The sequence below is a fragment of the Muscardinus avellanarius genome, assembly GCF_963383645.1.
Source record: "Muscardinus avellanarius genome assembly, chromosome: 11".
Taxonomy (NCBI): Eukaryota; Metazoa; Chordata; class Mammalia; order Rodentia; family Gliridae; genus Muscardinus; species Muscardinus avellanarius.
The window spans coordinates 26,662,426-26,679,966 of record NC_137797.1 but is presented as its reverse complement, the minus strand read 5'-3'; the positions used below and the strand labels follow the sequence as shown (position 1 = coordinate 26,679,966).

Below are 17,541 nucleotides of genomic sequence, written 5' to 3'. Positions count from 1 at the left end.
TGGAAACCCTTCTACCTCCGGGCTACACTCTCAGACCTATTTTTATATTTTTTATTTGGAAACAGGGTCTCTTAAGCCAGCGAGGCTGGCTTCGAACCTGTGCGATCCTCCTGTCTCCGCCTCCCAAGCGCGGGGATTACAAGTGTGCGCCACCACGCCCGGCTTATTAATCCATTTGAAAAACCCACAGGGCTGATTTACTTTAACATGTGCACATGTTCAACAGGTAAACCTATTCCGATGATAATCTCAGATCATTAAATTATTTCACAAAGATTAGTTTTAAATATTCTGAAGATTAGGATGGTGGAATCTCATAAAATGTCTTTGTGGTATGAGCAGACTCAGCTTGAAATTTCCATTTGGTTTCTGCATGTCACATTTTAGTTTTCAAACTATATTTAGTGAACACTGAGAAATGGGAGGACACCCAAGTGATGTCCACGGAATTAAGCTAAAATATACCCTTTTATAAGAAGCAGATGGGATTTTCTTTCTCTACATCTTTCTAGGTACCCTTAGATGGATCAGTGTCCCTGGTGGGAGGGTATCCTTCCATTTCTAATATGTCTTCAACCCCAGAGATGAAATTTCACAGCAGAGTTCAAGACTTGTCAAGTGTCACACAGAGGTGCCTTTTGCATTTTTTCAAATGTATTTGATCAACTTTGTACCATTATTGGGAAATGGCTTCAAAATGTATTAATGTACCAAAAATGGCTTTAAAATATCGAATGTGCCAATTTTGGGAAATATGTGGGGAAAAAAACAACTTAGGTATTAGGAAGCTAGAAGCTTCAAGGAAAGGGCTGCAGATTTCCAGGTACCAAGGGTGATTAGCAAGAGAATAGAGGAAGCCCGAAAGCCTAGGACAGGGAAATGCCTTGAGCCTCCAAGGAATCCCAGACTCTGATATCAACTAGCACATTTTGGAATGTAACAAAAAGCGTAGGATCTGTGCTGGATGCAGAGCAGGTCTACACGAAGGAATCTCCACATCAAAAGACCTGCCCTGGAAAAAGGGCAGATCTAGTCTGGTTAGAAGATTATTGATATAAAATACTCTGTATCCAGGAATCTTCAGTGACTTCAAGTCACTGAAGTTACTCCCCTATACTATCTCTGGTATAGGGTTTTATTCATCTGTATTCTGTCTTTCCATCTTTGTAATTAAAAAGTGACTTAAGCCGGGCATGGTGGCTCATGCTTGTAATCCCAGCGTTTGGGAGGTTGAGACCAGAGGATCACGGTTCGCGGACAGCCTCAGCTACTTAGTGAGGTCCTTTTGCAACTCAGTGAGACCCGGTTTCAAAATAAAGAATAAAAAATGGGGCAGGGGGTATAGATCCAAGGTCAAATGCCTTCCCCAGACCCGCAAAAAAAAAAAAAAGAAAGAAAGAAAAAGAAAAGAAAAGAAAAAGTGACTTAAGTTTGCAGAGTTCAGATTAGAGTTTGCTATACCTAGTTAAGAACAAGAACCTGCCTCTGTGCCTCTCTCACTGGAACAGTTGCAGGAGCCCAATAGGGTCCCCAGAACAGTTCCAGCACCGTAACAAACTTCAATAATGTTGTTTAAAAATTGTTTTTGATTCTTTACAAGTCTATAAAAATATTTTACAGCTTCTAATACACACTGCTATTGCTATTAGTATTGTTGTTTTCCTTATACCCAATAAATAAATCAGCAGCATTGTCTATTAAAATTTTTTGAGCAAAGTTAAATGAATAAATTACAAAATTATCTGCAGAGGGAATGTTTATTTATATAAATGGGTATCTTTAAGGCTATGTTAATTTACATGGAATCATTTTAAATGTTTTAATTAGTTTTACAACTACTACATTATCAAAATTTGTTTGTTTGTTTGTTTATTTATTTATTTATTTATTTATTTATTTTTGTGGTACTGGGGATGGAACCCAGGGGCTTTCTACCTCTGGGCTACACTCCTAGACCTATTTTATATTTTATTTGGAAACAGAGTCTCACTAAATTGCTGAGAGCCTCACTAAGTACCTGAGGCTGGCTTCAAACCTGCATAATCCTCCTGTCTCAGCCTCCCAAGTACGGGGATTACGAGTGTGCTACCATGCACAGCTTATTTATTTATTTATTTATTTATTTATTTATTTATTATTTTGCGGTAGTAGGAATGGAACCCAGAGGCATTCTACCTCTGAGCTGCACCCCCAGCCCTATTTTTTATTCTTTATTTTGAAACAGGGTCTCACTGAGTTGCAAAGGGCCTCACTAAGTAGCCCAGGCTTTCGCAAACCGTGATCCTCCCGTCTCAGCCTCCATATGTAATGCTAGGATTACAAGCGTCTGCCACCACGCCCAGCTAAACTTTGACCTATTTATTTAAAAAGTGATTTGACAAGTAAACATTAATTACCAAATTATCGGTAAATTCAGGTTGACTGACTCTGATTTAGTGAGGCTTTACTATATTCAAAATAAATCAAGATGCCTGTATTAGTCAGGTTTTTTTTTTTGTTTGTTTGTTTTTACTTTAATGAAATCCCTAAGGCAGGCTACTTATAAGAAAAGAAGTTAATTTAGCTCAGGGTTTTGCATACTGAAAGTTCCAAATAGCATGGCCCAAGCTCTGGTGAGGGTCCTCCTTAGCTCTGTCAACTCATGGCAGACTGGGATATGGGCGTGCACATCTTATGAGGAAGGACCCACATCTGGATACACGAAGCCACATCTGGATACACAAGCGGGGCAAGGAGGCCAAGCTCAGGCTTTTATAATAAAGGCCTTGCAAGAGCTAACCAGAGTCCCAGGAGAAATGCCTTAACCCTTTACAGAGGCACACCCTTAAACGACCTGAAGACCTTCTACCAGGCTTCACCTCTGAAACGCTCCACCTCCCAGCATCACCACAGCACGGACCAAGCTAAAAACACACCGGCCCTTCAGGGACAAACTCTACCCAAACCAATGCATGCCCCCGTTGGAAGGTTAAGAGGAATGCTGCATGTTGTCATCCATGGGTCTTGGAATTCTGTCCATCATGGGGCTTGAGAAGGAGTCTTGAAGGGAGCACTGGGGGTCGCTGCAGGTGATGCCTCAACTGTGACTAGTCACTCAGGTGATGGGGGAGTTTGGGAGGCAGAAGATAGACACAAAGGGCAAATCAAATGCCAGGACTGTTCTGGAACCCCGGTCACACAGGGTTAGATCCTTATAGCTAAGGGTTGAGAATGGCTTCTCGGTAGCCTTCACTTTAAACAGATAGTATGTAGATCTTGTTTAAATGACAGCTTTCTGAAAAGGGTCCCCGCCTGAACTACCTCATGCCTCCCAGGCCAGTGCGCTGTAGGCCTTGCTGCTTACTGGGACCTGATAGAGGTGCAGAACCTTGATATCAATCACCCAGAGGTCAGATGCTTAGCATTTGTAGAGGTCAGAGGTCAGAGGTTAGCATTTGTAGCTTTACAAACCTCCAGGCCACTAACATCTGAGAAGCACTGGGGTCTAGGTCCAGTCACACATGTCTTCACACAATCCTCAAACATATGATACGAGTCACTGCTCTGTTTCCTCTGCCTAGAATACAGTAGACCCCCGCTCTCACAGAGGATATGTTCTGAGACCCCCAGGGGATGCCCGAAACCACTGATAGTAACCAGACCCTACGTACACAGGCACTATGTTTTTCCCTATACATATATGCCTCTGATAAAGCTTAATTTATGAATTAGACACACTAAGAGAATAACAACAATTAATAATAAAAGAAAAGTTATACCAATATGCTGTAGTGAAAGTTTTACGAATGTGGTCTTTCAAAATATCCTACTGTACCTTCATCTTTCTGAGGAGATAGAAAGGAAATAGGCAGATAGGGAAAAGGCCTTGGTAGAAAAAAGTTAATTTCCTGAGTTTCCTGAGGGGCGACAAATGCCTGAAATTCCAAAGGCTCAGGAGATAAGAAGGCCAGAGCTTCACAAAGCCATCCTGAGTTTCCTAATCAACAAACCCACCAAGCAAGTCTGGCATTCCTGAAAGGAGACCCTTCAAAGGACTTGCAAATGCCCTATGCAAATTCTTCTTGGAATCCCAAAAGTCACCCTAACCACAAACGGACTTGCAAGTGGTCAGGCTTCGGCCAGTCAGATGGCAAAAGCGGGGACTTTCCCACTCGGGACCCCCTCCCCTTTTGGGGAGCTGTTCTCTCTTTCGCAGGTCAGGCCGTGTCGGCCCTGAGAGAAGGCAGAGTGCATCTGAGGGCACGTGGCTTGGGCAACTCTCAAGAAGTGACCTGAATGCCTCTGCTGGACATCATGGCTGACCAGGCCCCTAGGGGTGACCTGTACCTTTTTTCTGGCAGATCGCGTGGACTCTGGGAGAAAGTAGTTTGCAACTGATGGGCACTTGGCTCGGGAGACACTCGGGTAGTGACCCTGAAGGCAGCTACTGGACCCCGGAGTTCCGACAGCCCCTATGGGGTGTTCGGCCACTTTTCTCTATTCCCTTCTGGCAGATCACGTGGACTCCGGAAGAAAGCAGCCTGCACCTGAAGGCAATTCGGCTTGGGCTACTCTCAAGTATTGTCCTGAAGGCAGCTGCTGGACCCAGAGTTCCAGCCCTTTTGGGGTTGTTCAGCCACCCTTGCCCCATTCCTGCTGCTTCCAATAAACCTTTTACTCCCCTTCCTGAGGTCTGCGGGTGTCATTCTTCGCTCACCGTAGACAAGAACTTGCCGGGTTTTCTCTCAAGAAACCCCCCTTTCATTTCGACCTTAAGGAAGCGTTTTATGGCTTTTTTTCCCCACATATTTGAATTGACAGCACCACTACTCTTGGACTTTGGGCCATTATTAAGCAAAATAAGGGTTGCTCGAACACAAGTACTAAGATATCATGAGAGTAGGTTGGTGACTGAGATGGTTGACAAGAGACTAAGAAGCAGGCAGGGTATATAGCATGGATATGCTGGACGAAGGGACGATTCCGGCCCCACATGGGGTGACAAGAGATGCATGAGGTTTCTTCTTGCTGCTCAGAATGCTACACAACTGAAAACTTAATGAAGTATTTATTTCTGGAGTTTTCTATTTAAAAATTTGGACCACAGTTGACTGCAGGTCACTGAAACCATGGAAAGTGAAATGTGGATAAGGGGAAATTGCTGTTCTTCTTTTGTATGTGGGGAGATTGGAACTGGTTATCCCTGCTCCTATGATAGCCTTTGTAATTATAATTTAATGCCTTTCCCATTCAATTGTGAAGCAGTAGAGAGCAGGGACTTTGACATGTCCCCAGAATCTAGAAGTGACTGGGTCAGAGCAGATGATCGGTGAGTGGATTAATGAATGACTGCAAAAACAGTGAAAATCGTTTGCAAGTGGGTCAAACCAGAATGCAGTGTGAATAAATTGGAAAGAGCATATGAATATCTTAATATAATGCCAAAGGATGATCCTCACAGGAGAGCAGAGTGTGAAAGTAAGACCAAAGAAACTCCAGCATGGCAGGGCATGGGGAAAGAGCTGCCTTTTTGACTTCACAGGTTGGGAAGACTTTGATGATATAGAAAGACTGGACTGAAACATCAAGAAATGTTCAGAAGGTATACAGTGAGCCCTCCTGGAGCAGAGGATTTGGGGGTAGCTAGTGTGTGTGTGTGTGTGTGTGTGTGTGTGTGTGTGTGTGTGTGTGGTGTGTGTGTGTGTGTGTGTGTGTGTGTGTGTGTGTGTGTGTGTGTGATGGGAGATTGAACCCAGGGGTGTTCTACCTCCAAGCTACATACCCAGCCCTTTAAACAAAATAAATTATTTTGAAACAGGGTCTTGCTAAGTTGCTGAGAGTCACACTAAGGCTTCTAAGATTCACACTAAGGTTGCTGAGGCTGTCCTTGAGCCTGTGATCCTCCTGTCTCAACCTCCCAGGTACTAGAATTACAAGTATGAGCCACCATGCCCAGTTTAGGATTTTGAAGTCATATTAGGTCAGATTTCATAGGGCTTTGCACATCAGGCTCACCAGTTAGAATGTAATTTTTCTTTTTTTCTTCTTTTTCTTTTAGGTGCTAGGGATTGAACCCAGGGGCATTCTGTCACTGAGCTACCCCCAGTCCCCTTTTTATTTTTTATTTTGAGCAGGCTCTCACTAGTGGAATCATGCCAGACAGGATTATGAGTTTGTACTGTGTGCTTCTCAGAACCAGAGCAGCATCCCTTTTCTCAACCTCTAAAAATTATCAGCCTGGCCGGGCATGGTGGCACACACTTGTAATCCCAGCACTTGGGAGGCTGAGACAGGAGGATGACATAGGTTCAAAGCCAGCCTCAGCTACTTAGTGAGGCTCTTAGTAACTTAGTGAGACCCTGCTTCCAAATAAAATATAAAATAGGTCTGGGAGTATAGCCTAGAAGTAGAAAACCCTTGGGTTCCACCCCCCAGTACCACCAAAATAAATAAATAAATAAAAATTAAAAAATAAAATTAAAATTAGAAATAAAATAAATTAAAATAAAAAGTCAGCTTGCTATAAAATAAAAATTAAATGTCTTCCTAAGAAAGAGGTTTGTACTCTTAAAAGAATAACATTCTAGCTGGGTACAGTGGTGCATGCCTGTAATCTTGGTACTTGGGAGGTTAAGACCGTAGAACCACAGATTCAAGGCCAGCCTCAGCAACTTAACAACACCCTGTTTCAAAACAAAAAGTAAACAGGGCTGGGGGTGGAGGTAGCTTGGAGGTAGAATGCCCCGGGTTTAATCCCCAGAACCACATATGCCCACGTGCGCAAAGAATAACACGCTAATGAAAACACGAATATTCAAATTTGTTTTGCGGATTTCCTGTACTGGTAGTGGGAAGAGGTTTTAAAATTTATTAATGTATCTGTATTGGGAAAGATTTCCAATTTTATAATATATCTTCTTTACTAAGAAAGCCAGGGTTAGCTAACAGGAAGAAGAGACTTGTAATTTCCATTTGTAAAGGAAGGAAGGCTGGAGCCAGGAGAAAAATGTGTCCTTGCATTCCTAAGAACAACTTCACACATTTTGGGGGATAGGACAAAAGGTAAAAGCCTGTGTCTGGAGTCAGAGATGCCTCCCCCTTTTGGCCATAAATCCGGCTGGAGAGATAACAGAAGCAGAGCAGGGGCTGGAGATAAGGGGTAACATTATCTCCAAAATCACAGGGACCTGTTGGACTTGGACAGGATAAAAACTTAGTAAACTGGAGTTCTTTGGCATTTTCATTCGAATTGCCCCCCTGTGCCCCGCTCCGGGCACAGGGCTGTAACTATTCCTATATTTCTATCTTTTGAATAAACTTCTTTAAATCTTCAGTAGCTGTCCAAGCGATGAATACTTATTCTTAGCTTAGGGCAAGAATTCACGTTTTTTTCTGTTTGTCTGTCTGTGTGGTGGTGGTGGTGGGGATTACTTCTCCACACACACACATACCACGCACAGTTTCCACCCGTAACATTTCCCCCACAGTATAACCATCTTGGTTTTTCTCGTATAAATTGATGAACCATAAAGACAATGTCAGCCCTCTTGGAGAGATTTTTTTTTTCTGATGGGAAGTTATTTGTGTTCCAGTGGTTCTGTGAAAGCTACGTAGGCATGGGCACCTGGTATCCGGATGGTGGAAGCGGCCAATGAGCCCCAGGGATCTGCCCCCACTCACGCGTCTCAACGTCAGAGGTGTGCTGTGCTTGTCCTACTGTAGCCCGCGGGAAGGAGCTCGCCAGGGCCCGGCCCCTGACCACTTCCCTGCTTTCCCACGGAGTTTCTCCATGTTGCTATTGTTTGTTTGCTCATCTGACCCACAGCCTAGAATGTAAACTGTGAGGGCAAGGAACAAGGCCATCCAGGTTACTGTTTAGAAACTTATCAAACACAGAAGTGGTTTCCTGCCATGAAAACATGAAGGAAACTTGCCCGAAAATTAACGTGGAAACCTAACACGGAAATGTAACTTAGTTTTCCTTCTTCTCTTCCTACTCTCTCTGACTCCCATCCTGCAAAGCCCAGCTCAGTCACCGCTTCCCAGGGCTCCCTAACGACTCAGTAGCGCTGTGGCTCTTCTGCCTTCAGCTGGGTTACATGTTTGCGACCACAGTTGCCACGACCCGCCCCAACTCCATGGAAAGTCTTTGAAGACAGGCCCGCTGAGATGGGTGAAACATCACAGCCCTGGCATGGTCCCTCAGGCAGTGGCTGTGATAGATAGGATGCTAATGGCTACGAATATCAAAAATGACAAAAGTGGCTTAAAAAAGAACGGAGCTAGCCAGGTGTGATGGTCTAACCCTGTAATCCCAGTATCTGGGAGACTGAGACAGGAGGGTCACAGGTTCGAGTCCAGCTTCAGCAACTTAGTGAGACCCTGTTTCAAAATAAAAAGTAGAAAGGGCTGCAGGTGTGGGTCAGAGGCAGAAGGCCCCTGGGCTCAATCCCCACTACTACTACTACTACTACTACTACTAATAATAATAATAATAATAATAATATTAAGGAAGCTCCTTAGTTGACCACTGGAAACCCAGGGGCAAGGCGGGTTTCAGGACTGTTTAGCCCAATAGCTCAGTGATGTGGGACAGTCAGATTCCTTCCTTCCCTCTGCTCTGCCATCTCGCCATGCCCTGGATCTGACTGATGGCAAACAGCCAGGGTTCTCTGTCTCCTCATTTACATCAAAGAGGAGAAGAAGGATGGCTTCCTATGGCTCTCCACACTTTTTAGCAGCTTCCAAAACCCTCTCCTCTGTCTCACTGACCCAAAGTGCAGTCCCAGCCTTTTCTTGAAGGAAAAATAGGGACCAGGCCCATCTTTACAGGATTTAGGCCCACCCCTGAGCTGAGTGAGGTTTCCTCCAACTTTCCTTTTTTTCAATATGTACAGCTAATAAATTATCACCTTTCACAAAAGTTACCCCAAACAAAATATTCATACATGATCCTTTATATGAGATAACCATAATGTTTAACAAAAAGATACTAATCAGCTGACCAGATTCAAAAACAAGACACAAGTTTAGAGTAGTATAAAAAATATCTCAGTTCAAATTTTTAAGCTGGGCATGGTGGCTCACACTTTAATCCCAGTACCTGGGAGACTTAGACAGGAGGATCAGAGGTTCAAGGCCAGCCTCAGAAATTTAGTGAGGCTCTCTGCAACTTAGTGAGATTCCATTTCAAAATAAAAAATAAAATAGGTAGAATGCCTCTGAGTTTAATCCCTTGTCCTGAAAAAAGAAACTCACAAATATTTATTGGGTTTTATGTATATGTTAGATTATTAGATAAGGGCCACGGATTGTGGCAAGCCACACATCCATGTCCATGAGTGCCCCTCCTGAATTGGCTCTGATCCTGGCCCTGGCTTTGGCCTCTGTGATGTTAGCACGCAAAACCTATCAGAAGCCTGAAAGGCTCTCGTGCCTTCTCGGCTGGGGGACCAGCCCCCACACCTCCAATACTTTGCCACTTCCAAATCAATGGGGAAGAGAAAGAAAGTGCAGTAGGTCCATCACATTTTCTAAAACATATTAACATTTGTTGACTGAATCTTCCAGAAATGGGATTAACTACACTTGGAATGGCTTTTCTCTAAAGACGTGTTAAACTTTGTTACAAGAAATCCAAAAAATAAGGTTAGGGGTATAATTCAGTGGGAAGGAAGGTGCTTCACATGCACAATACCCAGAGTTCAACTCCCAGCATCCAAAAGAGTAAAAAAATCTAAGAATGAAGCGACAAGACCATTAAAACAGTTTATTCCATATTTACCTTTAAATTCTCTTGAAGATGGTGTTGCTAGTTACTAACAGAGCTGTATCAAATGCCATTGTCCCCCCAAAGGACCTCGGGTGGGGCTGAGGCTGTTGGGGGTAGGAATCCAGCACTTCCTAGAGTGAAGAACCGCTATCTTCTGGGGCTTACTGGCTCAACCGCAGCTCATTAAGAGTAAACTGTGTGTGTTCATCTTGGTGCAAAGAATAGCACCAAGAGCAACCTTTGGATATACAAGTCCCCCAGCATGTTTTTTTTTTTTGCTTCCTGAACTGAGGTTGGCAGCTGTTTTCACCTGGGGCAGGTGAAGAGCCCACTGTGGATACACTGTTGGGCCCACCATAGGCTGGGCTCGGCTGCTCAAGCCGGCAAGTGCACCTGTCTGTCTTCAGAGCCAGGGCTTTAGACTCCAAAAGCAGAGATCTTAGCTCTGGGAAGCCAACAGGTCATCTGATCCATTCTTCCCCTGGACGATTACACTTAAGCCTTCCTGGAAGGTCCTTCAACTTCTTGGGGGAAATACAGATCATTCAATACAACCTAGGTCCCCATTTCGCCTTTGTCAACAGGGCTCATTTTAACGATTTCCATTACAGGAATGGGGTTGGTCAACCCTCACCGATTCCTTATCTGTGAAATGTGGAGATGTCTTAGCTGGGATACTCTAAATAGGTGAGCGTTCACATACAGACAATGGTAATACTGCTTTCAAACTCCAACTTGAGAATATGAGTAAACGTTTAGGATAGAGGTGTAATGATATTCAGCAGCTAGAAAAGACACGTACAATAAGAGACACCCAGATAATCATCTTTATGTTAATTCCTTAACTCCTTTCCACATGAAACTTTCTGTGGATTTTTACCACCTCTGCGCTGAATGACTTAAGGCCTATTGACTATTCTTTACTGTGATTCAACTAATGGAAGGAATAACACCTTCAGGATGAATCGTGACTTGAAATGGTCATTTATGAAGGCATATTAAGAAACAGTTGATATATCACGGCAAAGAAAGTCAACTTTGTGGAGAGCATGTTAAAATGAATAGAAAAAAATGAGGGGTCATAGCATCTAATGTTTTTAGAGAAGATTGTTTTCAAATTTTACTTTATATAATTCTAAGAATTAAAAATAGACCCATGCATGCACCTCTGGCTATTCTTAAGAGTAAATGGTCTGTTAATATTATTAAGAAAGAAAGAAACCTCCTATAACCCAAGGACACCTGGTACATTTCAAACCATAGCAACAGGTACTCCATGTGGGATTTAGCAAGCTTAATACTGCTGCCAGCTTAACCCAAGTGGGCTTTAGAGAAGTCATGTTATCTAAGAGACTGATCTGTCTAGGAAAGTTCTCAGGTTTTTTTTTTTTTTTTTTTTTTTTTTGTGAAGAAATGGCTCTGTGTTCAGTTAGAGCTGTCTGCTCTGCTAATCTGACCTGACAAAGCCCACTACAGATCCTCAGACTCTGGGACTTTGGTGGACTTGTGTAGATGTTGCAGCGAAAAGGCCGTTGGAGAAATGGGTCTTGATTCTGGAATATGTTCCATTCTGTATTTTTCAATGTATGGTGCAGCCACTTCCCAAACCTGAGAAGCAAGGACAGAAGAAGCTGAAATGTCAATCCCATTGTTCCCACATGCTATTAAACATCAACTTCACCCCAAGTCAAATAGCCTATTTGCTTGCTTTTTTTTTTTTTTTTGAGAGCCATTTGACACGTGATCTGTGTCAATTAGTTACTGGTTGCGTCAAAGGCTTTAAACATACAAAGTCCAAACCATTTCTGAAGTTTTGAAGGTGTTAAGTTGCTTCCTTTTTCCAAGCCAAACAAGCAAGCAAGTAGCAAACAGAACCTAAAAAAATCAGCATGGACAGAGTAAAGGACGGTTGCTCAAGGATATGATATGAGTGTTTCTAAAGCAAGCCTTGAGTGACAAAAGGCAGTGTAGTGGGGTTTTCCACGGCTCTGTTTCCATGCCCCAGGTGCTCTGTGCCTCTGGCCCTTGCTTCTCAAGTGTAGCTGGTGTCCCAGCCCCGTCAGCATCACCTGGGATGAGACACAGTCTCAACCCCACCCCAGACCTACTGAATCTGACTATGCGTTTCCACAAGATGAGGAGGAGGTGCCCGTGCACATTCAAGTTTGAGGAGCATTGCCTCAGATCCTAGTCCAGTTTTTCCCTCTACCCACCAACTTTTCCCTTAACATCTTTTCGAGGTGAGGTGCTTTGGGTTTGCAGCTGTCTTTTTTTCTGATTACTACTGTCAGCCAAGGAGTCTTTCCTACTCTGTGACCTTAGAAAATATGTTCTTTCACAAGCCAGCCCCTCATGCATCTTTCTTCTAGCACTGAAGTTGGAGGCAGGCAAGTGGCTTCCCCTAAAAGGGATCGGGGTCCACCTAGAAGTGAAAGGCATGAAGATTGAAAGGAAAAATCGTTCCCCCGAAGCAGAGCAATGTTCTGGGGAAATCAAGTAGTTCTAGGGAACATGATACTCATAAGTTATTAAAAAGGTTTAAAGCACTTTAATATGATGAATCAGCATGCTAAGCAGCTGTATCAATCATCTAAGTCTATGGTCAATATAACCAGAGGAAATAAGAAACAGGGAAAAGCCGTATCTCATCCACTGAGATAGGGGCAGGTTGCACCATAACACTCAATGGACTCACAGCCCTCTGAAGTAAAAACCTGGGACTTTGTTTCCCTCCAGGCCCATGTAACCATTGCACCTGTTGTTGGTAATTGTACTAACATCGCTAGGAAGGGAACATTCTTTTCTCCAAAAGAGTACATCTTTGAGGGGAGGAGCCTATGAATCTTTCATCTCACTTTCTCCCCACGAATATTTGTCCCCAAACTATATTTAAAATTTATTTCAACTCCTAACCCTCAGCTAGCGCACATCTGTGTGCAACGTGGCACACGTCAGGGATTACCAGTGGCTTCCCAGTGACCTTGCACACTGCCTCCATGCTTCTGCGTTCGTTTTTAAGGTATAGTCAGGAAACAAGAGAATAAGACAATGTCTTTCTGCCCACCGTTCCCACTTTGCTTTCCCATAACAACCAAAAACTAAGAAATAAGTCTAGTAGCTGGCTTGCCTTCTGATCCAGGAGCAGCCTATGTGCCGCCTCGATGTCCGGGGCCATAAAACGATCTTTTATCCAGGGCCTACAGAGAGAGCACATCAACCCATCAGCCAAACATTTAGCACTGCCAAGGTTCACAGTTCTGAAGTGGTGTAACTTCCAGGGCCCTTTTGACTTTACCTTACAACGGAGCGCACCAGGTCATAGACCTTCTCCAGTGGAGTGGTTGATTTCAGAGGGCGTAGAAACTCTATACCCTGGCAGGCTGCAAGAAGTTCAATGGCCAGCACTAAAACAAAAATACCAAGACAGTGGCTGATGAAAGCCTGGCTTCACATTTGAGGAATTATCATCCAAGGAAACAGCCATCAATAGCCAACTAACAGATGGCCGATCCTCTATTGGTAGAAGAAACAGTTATCATTTTAAGCTCACTTTCTAACCCCTTGGCTGTATGTAATGGCAAAAAGAGGAGACTTTAGCCATTGACCTAAATAGATTGCCAGGCGCCTTATTCCAACCAGGAAGCTGCTCAGGATGCTCGATTCCAACTCCACGAGTGAGAAGTGAGGATACTGGAGTAGAAGATGGGAACTTTCTTTCCGTGTCTCTCACAATGGGTTCTTCTTCCTCTAGAATCCTGACCTTTCTGCCTCCCCAGAGTTCATAACATGTTTCACAAATTGAAAGACAAGAAGTTAGATGCCTTCAATACTCTATTTGGCTTACCCACTTAACGGGTCTGATTAAGCTTCTTTTGCGTTTTATTGACAAATAATAGAATCCACGGTGGTTTGATCTTGAATTTTATTTCCATAAAAATTATTCATGATTTAGACTGTATCAAACGTAGAGAAATGTATATTTCAATATTCAGGGTTTATTGCAAGGTATGATAAGCTTAAAAAAGAGTTTTTAACCTAAGAAAGACTGTTTGAAGATTATTCTATGAAGAAAAAGTTGGCTAGATAGTAACTGATAGGATTTTAGCGTTAGTGAATTTGGGGACCTTTAGGTTTGAAGGCTTGAAGCAGACATCGTAGAATTCATCCCAGCGCAGACACAGACTCACTGGCTTATTAACTGGCTCCTTCAACCCTTTGATGAAGATCTATGTGCAGGTATTTTAAGTCAAAGGGAATAGCGAGACTAGAAACATCTTGAAATGCTCATGAAGATAGAAATAGAAAACAGCTGTCATTCATCTTGATCAAAGAAGTTGGGTATGGAGTGGGTGAATGAGGAGATTTTTCATCTAAAGCCACTTAGCTGATTTGAATAAATCATGGTATATTGACAAATCCACTCCTCATTGTCCTCATCCCCAACTGCACAGATATTATACAGATCTGACTCAAACTGTATACTCTCAGCTCACAGAGGTTTAATTTTGAGATAACTTCCACCGAAGCACACACAGCAATCATGTAAATGGAGGTCAGATAAATAACGAGGAGGCCGGTTCATTTTTTTATAATTAGTGTGAGAGAGTGGTTAAGACAAGAGACTTAAAGCCACCTGGGATTAAATCCTAGCACTGGCATCAAAACAACCTTGGGCACATTATTTATCCCCTGTTTTGGCTTTCTGATTGGTAAAGCAGGAAAATAGTACACACTTTTTAGGGTTATGAACTACGAGTCTGTGTGCACACAGTAAATGTTTAGTAAGTGTGAGTGACATGGCACTGGCCAAAAAGAAAGGCTGTCAATAAAAGTATGAAAGACAGGAAAACAACAACTCAGAAGTAAACATTTTCAAGAGAATCATGAAATATATCAGAAAAAACTTAAGTCACCAACTCTGCAATATTTTGCTATCTAAAACCAGCAGTGTTCCTCAAAGTTATCAACTAGGACTTAAAATGCCATGCACATCCTTGTTACAAATTCAAGGGGCTCAATGAATCTTGATTTAGCTGCATGCTTTTTATATGATTCTCATTTATTTTGAAATAAGTTGCTATCTTATGGGTTAATAATCATCCTTGACTCCCCCCATTTTTTTTTTTTTTGTGGTACTAGGGGCGGAACCCAGGGGCTATTCTACCTCCGGGCTAAACTCCCAGACCTATTTTATACTTTATTTGGAAACAGGGTCTCATTAAGTTGCTGAGAGCCTCACTAAGTAGCTGAGGCTGGCTTCAAACCTGTGCGATCCTCCCGTCTCAGCCTCCCAAGTGCTGGGATTACAAGCATGTGCCACCATGCCCAGTGGAACTCCTCCAATTATTATTATTATTGTTATTATTATTTTTTTTTGGTGGCACTGGAGTTCCTGGAAGCCCTTCTACCTCCGGGCTACACTCCCAGACCTATTTTTACATTTTTATTTGGAAACAGGGTCTCCTAAGTCAGCGTGCGCGGCTGGCTTCGAACCTGAGCGATCCTCCTGTCTCTGCTTCCCAAGCGCGGGGATTACAAGCGTGTGCCACCATGCCCTGCCTAACTCCCCCAATTTTTAAAAAAAACATCAAAAATATCTGAAGAATCACAGAAATGCCTTCTAGTTTTACATGAATATCTTCTTCTTTTTGTTTTGTGTATTTATTTATTTATTTTTATTGTATGGTACTGTGAATTGAACTCAGAGTCATTCTACCTCTGAGCTATAACCTCAGCCCTATATTTTTTATTCTTTATTTTGAAACAGGGTCTCACTAAGTTGCAGAGGGCTTCACTAAGTAGCTGAGGCTGGCAGAGAACCTGTGATCCTCCTATTTCAGCTGCCCAAGTACTGGGATTACAACCGTGTGCCATCGTGCCTGATTTTTTTTCATTTTAACAGAACATTATTCATATGAATTAAAACTATCCTAAGCAAATAAATAATAGTACTACTAAGATATGTTGCAAATATATGTTCCTCTTAGATATATTGGGAAAAAGTGTTCACATTTTGAAATTTGAACTCTATCCATTTCATCTGTCTCCAGGGCTAATTTATACCTGTGTTCTTATCACCAAGAAAAAAAATTCTCTTGACCTTGTAGCCTCTCCTCTCCCTCCAGACCTCTGCCAGTCCAAGCTCTTGAAGTCATTCCCTTTGAAAAATTCTCATTCTTTATGCTTGCCACTCTGATTGGGGTTAGATGGAATCTCAGCATAGTTTTGATTTGCATTTCCCTGATGGCTAATAATTTGAACATCTTTTCATGTATCTATTGGCCATTTGTATCTCTTCTTTTGTGAAGTATCCATTCAATTCAGTTGCCCATTTCTTTTTTCTTTCTTTCTTTTTTCTTTTCTTTTTCTTTTTTTTTTTTGGTGGTACTGGGGTTCCTGGAAGCCCTTCTACCTCTGGGCTACTACACTCCCAGACCTATTTTATGTTTTATCTGGAAACAGGGTCTCCTAAGCCAGCGCGCGCGGCTGGCTTCGAACCTGCGTGATCCTCCTGTCTCCGCCTCCCAAATGCGGGGATTACAAGAGTGCGCCACCACGCCTGGCTCAGTTACACATTTCTTAATTGGGTTATTTGTTTTGCTAGTATAAGGTCTTTTGAGCTCTTAATATATTTTGGAGTCAAATAACAACAAATGCTGGCAAGGATGTGGGGAAAGAGGAACTCTTTTACACTGTTGGTAGGAGTGCAAAATAGTTCAGCCACTATGGAGATCAGTGTGAAGTTTCCTTAGAAAACTGGGAATGGATCCACCATATGATCCAGCTATACCACTCCTGGGTATCTTTCCAAAGGGGTTGAAATCAGAGAACTACAGTAACACATGCATACCCATGTTCATAGCAGTACAATTTGTAATAGCCAAAATATGGAACTAATGCAGGTCTCCATCAACAGAAGATTGGATTGCAAAATTATGGGAAATATGCACAATGGAATTCTACTCAACTATAAAGAAGAACAAAACCATGTCATTCACAAGAAGACGGAAAGACCTGGAGAACATTATGTTAAGTGAGGTCAGCCAAGCACAGAAAGAGAAGGGACATATGTTTTCTCTAACATGACTAAACTAGGGGGTATTAGGAATACCAGAGGGACTCCAGATAATGGAGGGGAAACCTTAGCAAAGCTAGAATGGAAGGATAGGAGAGAAAGAAGGCTGAGGTTGATTAATGGAGGAGCTACACTCAAATATGTAAAAGTATGAATGTAGCATGGTCAACCTGGACACTCATTGTTCGGAGGGGGGAAGGGGACAGGGGGTGGGGAAGAGGGCACCAAGCAGAGTCTGAATGTATGCCATTTTCAATATGATCCACATAAAAATTAAAAAAGGAGAAAAGTTTTCATTCTTTCTCCAGTTGGCTATTCTATTTCAAGCCCCTTCCCTTCTGAATGCAACTGTCTTTCCAGGCTCCACTCCTAGTACTTTCTCTCTTTGTCACTAGTAGTCTTCAGCTACCTTGATGCAGAGAGTGCTGACTTCACCGTTGATCCCAGTTCTTTGCTGGGCACTGGTATCTGTATTTAGATGTTCTATAAGTGTCTCCATCTAAACATGTGTTGAGTCAGTTGATTTTGTCCATACCCCCCTCCTCTTTCCCTTGCAAAACTAGTACCGTGCACATACACCTGCCATCTCCCCACACAAGTCAGCCCTATGCATTGTTTGGGTCTTAATCTTAAACACTGGAAATGCCTCTTCTGTTCTCTTCAGACTAGATCAGGTTCAGTTCTATCTCCCTACAACTCTATTCTTCAGTTAGAA

General features: G+C 42.7%; 1 protein-coding gene across 1 annotated transcript in view; it reads right to left on the bottom strand.

Moving 5' to 3' along the window:
* Positions 1 to 11,221: 11,221 nt before the first annotated feature.
* HAL (histidine ammonia-lyase) overlaps positions 11,222 to 17,541 on the bottom strand; it is a gene marked incomplete at both ends in the record, with an annotated part of 34,156 nt that continues 27,836 nt past the window's right edge. Inside the window, 3 exons of the mRNA XM_080705071.1 lie at positions 11,222 to 11,359; positions 12,879 to 12,948; positions 13,047 to 13,155. Coding sequence (XP_080561197.1) covers positions 11,222 to 11,359; positions 12,879 to 12,948; positions 13,047 to 13,155 — 317 coding nt within the window. The remainder of the gene's footprint in view (positions 11,360 to 12,878; positions 12,949 to 13,046; positions 13,156 to 17,541) is intronic.